This window comes from Oncorhynchus gorbuscha, linkage group LG05 (genome assembly GCF_021184085.1).
Source record: "Oncorhynchus gorbuscha isolate QuinsamMale2020 ecotype Even-year linkage group LG05, OgorEven_v1.0, whole genome shotgun sequence".
In the NCBI taxonomy this organism is placed as follows: domain Eukaryota; kingdom Metazoa; phylum Chordata; class Actinopteri; order Salmoniformes; family Salmonidae; genus Oncorhynchus; species Oncorhynchus gorbuscha.
This window is the reverse complement of record NC_060177.1, coordinates 87,268,449-87,275,379: the sequence shown is the minus strand read 5'-3', so window position 1 is coordinate 87,275,379 and position 6,931 is coordinate 87,268,449. Positions and strand designations below refer to the sequence as shown.

At 43.0% G+C, this 6,931-nt stretch overlaps 1 protein-coding gene across 2 annotated transcripts; it reads left to right on the top strand.

Moving 5' to 3' along the window:
- The first annotated feature begins 4,935 nt into the window (after positions 1–4,935).
- Positions 4,936–6,931, top strand: LOC124035302 (calcium-dependent lipid-binding protein-like). Of its 2 annotated transcripts, none has more exons than XM_046348765.1 (4): positions 4,936–5,035; positions 5,481–5,639; positions 6,292–6,411; positions 6,665–6,931. In XM_046348765.1, the coding sequence occupies exons 2-4, from the start codon at positions 5,487–5,489 to the stop codon at positions 6,800–6,802; spliced, it is 411 nt and encodes a 136-aa protein (XP_046204721.1). In that variant the 5' UTR covers positions 4,936–5,035; positions 5,481–5,486; the 3' UTR covers positions 6,803–6,931. The 2 variants fall into 2 exon arrangements, with proteins under 2 accessions (XP_046204721.1, XP_046204720.1); XM_046348764.1 differs by having other exon boundaries at positions 4,948–5,035; positions 5,477–5,639.

Sequence of the window (6,931 nt, the reverse complement as noted above, 5' to 3'; positions counted from 1 at the left end):
ATAAACAAGTCATCCCGCAGTGTTTGTCACTATACCCTGATGAAAACAGCCTGTCTGTCAAAAGGTTGGACATAAAAAATCATCTGAGCTCCTAGGGTGTGTGGCTCTCCTTATTTTTCACAGAGTTCAAGTAACAGAAACATCTAAACTGTTCAGAGGAGAATCATGGCTTCATGGTTGAATTGCTGCAAAGAAACCATTACTAAAGGACTCCAATAAGAGAAGAGACTTGCTTGTGCCAAGAAACACAAGCAATTGACATTAGACCGGTAGAAATCTGTCCTTTTGGTCTGATGAGTCCAAATGTTAGATTTTTGGTTCCAACTGCCATGTTGTGTGTGTTTCCCACAGTGAAGCATGGAGGAGGAGGTGTGAATGGTGGTTTGTTGGTGACACTATCTGTGATTTATTTAGAGGCACACTTTACCAGCATGGCTACCACAGCATTCTGCAACAATACACCATCCCTCTGGTTTGCACTTAGTGGGACTATCATTTGTTTTTCAACAGGACAATGACCCAAAACACACACCCAGGCGGTGTATGGGCTATTTGACAAAGAAAGAGAGTGATGGAATGCAGCATCAGATGACCTGGCCTCCACAATAACCCGACCTCAACCCAATTGAGATGGTTTTGAATGAGTTGGACCACAGAGTGAAGGAAAAGCAGCCAACAAGTGCTCAGCATATGTGGGAACACCTTCAAGACTGTAGGAAAAGCATTCCTCATGAAGCTGGTTGAGACAATGCCAAGAGTGTGCAAAGCTGTAATCAAGGAAAACGGTGGCTACTTGGAAGAATCTAAAATCTGAAATATATTTTGATTTGTTTAACACATTTTGGGGTTTGAGACACTGCGGCTTGTAGGCCTCTCCAGGCCTCACACCCACTGTGAAATTTGGTGGACGTTCGGTGATGATCTGGGGTGCTTCAGCAAGGCTGGAAGGCTGAAGGACGCATGAATCGAGCCACGTACAAGGTTGTCCTGGAAGAAAACGTGCTTCCTTCTGCTCTTACAATGTTCCCCAACTCTGAGGACTGGATTTTCCAGCAGGACAATGCTCCATGCCACACAGCCAGGTCAATTAAGGTGTGGATGAAGAACCTCCAGATCAAGACCCTGTCATGGCTAGCCCAATATCCAGACCTGACCCCCATTGAAAACCTCTGGAATGCGATCAAGAGGAAGATGGATGGTCACAAGCCATCAAACAAAGCCGAGCTGCTTGAATATTTGCGCCAGGAGTGCCATAAAGTCACCCAACATCACTGTGAAAGACTGGTGGAGGGCATGCCAAGATGCATGTGATTGCTGTGATTGAAAATCAGGGTTATTGCATCAAATATTGATTTCTGAATTCTGCCTAAGGGGCTCTGCGTCCCTCTAGCGGGACAACTTCCGGTAAAACTGGAGGGCGCGCAATTCAAATAAATAATCATTAACATTATGGATATTAAACATTGAGGTTCATATAAGTGTCTTTTATATCGGCTGAAAGGTTAAATTATTGTTAATCTAACTGCACTGTTCGATTTACAGTAGCTATTACAGCAAAAACATGCCATGTGATTGTTTGAGGACGGCGCCCCACATCAAAATATTTGTCCACTGGCACAGGTTTCATAAATTCACAAATAGTGATTAAATATTCACAGACTTTTTGAACATCTTCCTCTGATTTGTCATCAAAAGGGTCCCAGCTATAACATGTAGTGTCGTTTTATTAGATCAAATCCATCTTTATATCCCAAAAAGTCTGTTTAGTTGGCACCATCGATTTGAGTAATCCACTCGTTCAACATGCAAGGAAAGGAATCTGAAAATCTACCCCTAAACTTTGTTTCAACAAGTCAAAATACATTTCTATTTACTCCTCAAATACCCTTAAATGTAATCAAACTATAACATTTCTTACGGAAAGAAGTATGTTCAATAGGAAACCAATTTTATCAGGTGCGTCCTGTCTTCATTGTGCGCGCAAACACACATTTCCAAGAATGTGTCCCTGTACTAAAACTGATATTTCTTATTTGTTTTTGAAGTTACAATCCTAAAACCTTGAACATAGATTGATGACACCCTGTGGAAGTCATAGGAACTGCATCCAGGGAGCTAATTTTCAGCATGACCTTATACTTACCATTCTAAGAAGATGGTCTCTCTCAACAACAACAAAAATTCAGGTTGGTTTTTCTTTGGATTTTCTCCTACCATATCTATTGTGTTATATTCTCCTACATTATTTTAACATTTCTACAAACTTCAAAGTGTTTTCTTTCCAATGGTACCAAATATATGCATATCATGGCTTCAGGGCCTGAGCAACAGGCAGTTTACTTTGGGCACGTCATTCAGACAGGAAGTGGAGAGAAAAGGGGGGCTAGTTTTAAAACATTAGTATTCTGTTGTTTAAAAATTGATATGAACTTATTTTCTTTGCGGTCTGAAAACACTGCATCTGTTTTGTTATCTTGACCAGTTGTCATTTTCTGCAAATAAACGTTCTAAATGATAATATTTTTATTTGGAATTTGGGAGAAGTAGTATATATATTTTTCATTTTACTCAAACAAATACCTATAAATGGTAAGACCAGAGAAACTGATAATTTTGCAGTGGTCTCTTCATTTTTTCCAGAGATGTGTATATATATATATACCACGTACACCAACATTGCTCGTCCTAATATTTCAATACTTCTTCATTCCGTTCTTTTACTTTTAGATTTGTGTATTGTTAGATAAAAAAATCAGCCTCATGGCAGGATTTGAGTTAGGAACACAAACATTTTGCTACAACCACAATAACATCTGCTAGTCACGTGGAAAAATGTGTAGAATATAAATAAATTGGCTAGAAAACTGCAAAAAAAAAAAAAAAATCACATTTTCCTCTCTGCCATATGACAAATGTGTACAATGTGAGGAAATGAAGGGGCAGGACCCCATCTCCTGATTCTGTGGCGTACAGCTCCTGGACAGGACGCTAGTCTGTCGCAAGACCTAACCCCCTCCTGGACAGGACGCTATCTGTCGTAAGGCCTGACGCCCTCCTGAACAGGATGCTAGTCTGTCGTAAGACCTAACCCCCTCCTGGACAGGACGCTAGTCTGTCGTAAGGCCTGACCCCCTCCTGGACAGGACTCTAGTCTGTCTGTCGTAAGGCCTGACCCCTCCTGGACAGGATGCTAGTCTGTCGTAGACCCCTCCTGGAACCCCTCCTGGGACAGTCTGTCGTACCTGACCCCTCCTGGACAGGACGCTCTGTCGTAAGGCCTGACCCCCTCCTGGACAGGATGCCTGTCTCCTCCTGGACAGGATGCTAGTCTGTCGTAAGGCCTGACCCCTCCTGGACAGGACGCTAGTCTGTCGTAAGGCCTGACCTGACAGGACCCTGTCGTGAGGCCTGACCCCTCCTGGACAGGATGCTAGTCTCCTGGACAGGATGCTAGTCTGTCGTAAGGCCTGACCCCCTCCTGGACAGGACTCTAGTCTGTCGTAAGGCCTGACCCCCTCCTGGACAGGATGCTAGTCTGTCGTAAGGCCTGACCCCTCCTGGACAGGATGCTAGTCTGTCGTAAGGCCTGACCCCCTCCTGGACAGGACGCTAGTCTGTCGTAAGGCCTGACCCCCTCCTGGACAGGACGCTAGTCTGTCGTAAGGCCTGACCCCCTCCTGGACAGGACGCTCTAGTCTGTCGTAAGGCCTGACCCCCAATACATCTTCTTAATGCTGAGGGCCAAGCAGCGTAGCCTAGTGGTTAGAGCGTTGGACTAGTAACTGAAAGGTTGCAAGTTCAAATCCCTGAGCTGACAAGGTACAAATCCTGTCGTTCTGCCCCTGAACAGGCAGTTAACCCAATGTTCCTAGGCCGTCATTGAAAATAAGAATTTGTTCTTAACTGACTTGCCTAGTATAATAAATAAATAAAAATTTAAAGCAGAGAGGCATCAGGCCTCATGTTTTTAGAATCTTTGTTTGGTGTGACTCGACCAGGGATAGATCCACCCCACCCTTCCTATCTCAGGGTGGACACTCAAACTCAGGGCCACTGATTTTCTGATACTTCTACAGTGACTGTCATAGTAGCAGTTTAGTTTAGTTTATTAGGATCCTCATTAGCTACTGCGCATGCAGCTGCTACTCTTACTGGGGTCCACCTAAAACAAATACATGACAAAGAACAGTAATAGACAAGAACATCATAAGATATTACATCAAATTCAAAATACAAAAATCAAATAAGATTTATGTGTAGGAAAGTCAACCAAGAGACAAGAAAATTATAACACCTTAATTCGCTCTGTAGTCTTCTGTACTTCTTTAATACAAAAAGTTTATTAATCAGATCTTGGAATATTAACCACAAGTGGATTCCAAGAGGTTTTCCAATTCATCCGGTTGATAGAGCCCTGGGATAAAGCTTCTATTGAAGCCAGAGACAGTGTTTGTATGTGGCGCCACAGAGTGAGTGATATAACTGTAGTGTGTAAAGGCTTTGTCCCACATTACACCCTATTCACTCTATAGTGAACTACTTTTGACCAAGTAGTGCTCTATATAGGGAATGGGGTGCCATTTGGGACTCAAACATTGTCACTGTAGGAGTGGTCCTTAAAATATCACTCTGACTGAAGCAGGTGGCTGTGAGGCGCCTGTTGTCTCCTGCAGATAGTGATCAATGGTATTACTGATGAATTACAGATTCTATGCAGTACTATTTACCATGTCCACCCTTAGCAATATACTCTCCCTTACCTAATTGTTTATTCACTGGGCTGGCCTTTTGACATTATCTGGAACAGAATTTGTTCAATCAGCACTTCAAATAGTATCAGAATTTGTCGTTACACCTTATAGGCTTCCATATGTCTCTTGGTAATATAGGGTGTGTTCTCATTGGATAAGCAGTCCTAAATACCACCTGGGGGGGGGGGGGGGCTGAGATCTTTATAAACAGCTAGATGGCACAGTAAGGACCATCAGCAGTTGGGTGACTAGAGAAGACAGACGTCCAGCTCAAGAATATCCAGGTAAGACATGATCTGTTGTTCTGTTCCTCTAACCTCCCTCTCTCTCTCTCTTTCTTTCTTTCTCTCTCTCTCTCTCTCTCTCTCTCTCTCTCTCTCTCTCTCTCTCTCTCTCTCTCTCTCTCTCTCTCTCTCTCTCTCTCTCTCTCAGTCGCTGTCCCTCTCTCCCGTTTCCTCTCTCTTCCTCTCTCTCAGTCGCTGTCCCTCTCTCTCTCTCAGTCGTTGTCTCTCTCTCTCGCTTTCTCTCTTCTGTGTCACTGTCTGTCTGTCTCTCTCTCTCTCTATCTCTTCCTTCACTGGTCTCTCAATACTGAGAATATGTCCTGAACTGTATTTTTACTCCACCTCTCTGTTTAGAGAGTTTGTATTGTAATGTTAGTTTCAAGCTCTTATGGACATGTTTATATCTTCCCCTCCTCTCCTCTTCTCTCTCCTCTCTCCCAGACAGTGTACCATGGCATCTCTCTCTCTGTCCCTGGGACTGCTGGTGCTATGCACCCTGGCTCTTGTACACTGTGACCTGTATGACGGCCACGTCAGGGTGTGGGGCCTTAGTGCTTCCAACCTGAAAGGAGACCTCCTCTCCCAGCCAGACCCCTACGTCAAGGTGAATTGAATGTAATGACATACCCAAATTTAACTGCCTGTAGCTCAGGTCCTGAAGCAAGGATATGCCTATTCTTGGTACCATTGGAAAGCAAACACTTACAAGTTTGTGGGAATGTGAAAGGAATGTAGCAGAATATTACACGATAGATCTGGTAAAACACAATACAAAAACAAATCCAACCTTTCTTTTGTATTTTTGTGTACCATCGTCTTTGAAATGCAAGAGAAAGGCCATAATGTATTATTCAAGCCCAGGTGCCATTTAGATGTTGGCCCCTAGATGGCATCAGTGTGTGTGCAAAGTTTTAGATTGATACAATGAACCATTGCATTTATGTTCAAAATGTTGAATCAATACTGTCCAAATGTGCCTGATTTGTTTATTAATAACATTTCATGTTCAAAACTGTGCACTCTCCTCAAACAATAGCATGGAATTATTTCACTGTAATAGCTACAGTAAATTGGACAGTGCAGTTAGATGAACAAGAATTTTAACTTTCTGCCAATATCAGATATGTCTATTTCCTGGGAAATGTTCTTGTTACTTACAACCTCATGCTAATCGCATTAGCCTACGTTAGCTCAACCGTCACGCAGGGGACCAACCAATACTTAATAAAGTCTACTGACAACATTATCTTCTTTAGGTGTGGTGCGGCCCAGCCTTCGGTGGCATGAGCAGCATTCTGCAGAACCAGGCCAACCCCACCTGGCCCGGCGAGTTCAACTTCGTGGACATCATCCACAAGTCGGTCCTGAAGCTGGAGGTGAGTTTTCCCCCTTACTATGCAAAGCACTTTGTGCACTGAAAAAGCACTATGTAAATCAAATCAATTATTATTACAATGATGATGATGATAATGAGGAGGAGGAGAAAGAGGAGGAGGAAGAGGAGGAGAAAGAGTTGGAGGAAGAGGAGGCGGAAGAGTATTATTATGATTATTGTCATGATTTTAAAGATTATTTATTATTATAAATGATAAATTATTATTATAAATGATAAATTATTATTATGATTAGGTGTGGGATGATGACGCCGGACCAGATCACCGCCTGGGAACCTGCACCACCACCATCCGCCGAGGAACACACACTGAGACCTGCCACCTGAAGAAAGGCACCGTCTACTACACATACAGCTACGACTACAGTCACTAGATGGAACAGAATGATGATTAGATTGCAACCTATGACCTTTATGACCTTGTGTCTGATTGGTTCTCTCATCCTGTCACTCATGTATTCACTTCCTTAGAGCATCAATTAAAACAACGTGCTTTACAGCAA

What these genes read in the sequence shown, in the direction of transcription:
- LOC124035302 (XM_046348765.1), top strand. Translation starts at nt 5,487, where the DNA reads ATGGCATCTCTCTCTCTGTCCCTGGGACTGCTGGTGCTATGCACCCTG. An exon ending in AGCCAGACCCCTACGTCAAG is followed by an intron (nt 5,640 to 6,291) that starts GTGAATTGAATG and finishes TATCTTCTTTAG; the next exon opens with GTGTGGTGCGGCCCAGCCTT. An exon ending in AGTCGGTCCTGAAGCTGGAG is followed by an intron (nt 6,412 to 6,664) that starts GTGAGTTTTCCC and finishes TATTATGATTAG; the next exon opens with GTGTGGGATGATGACGCCGG.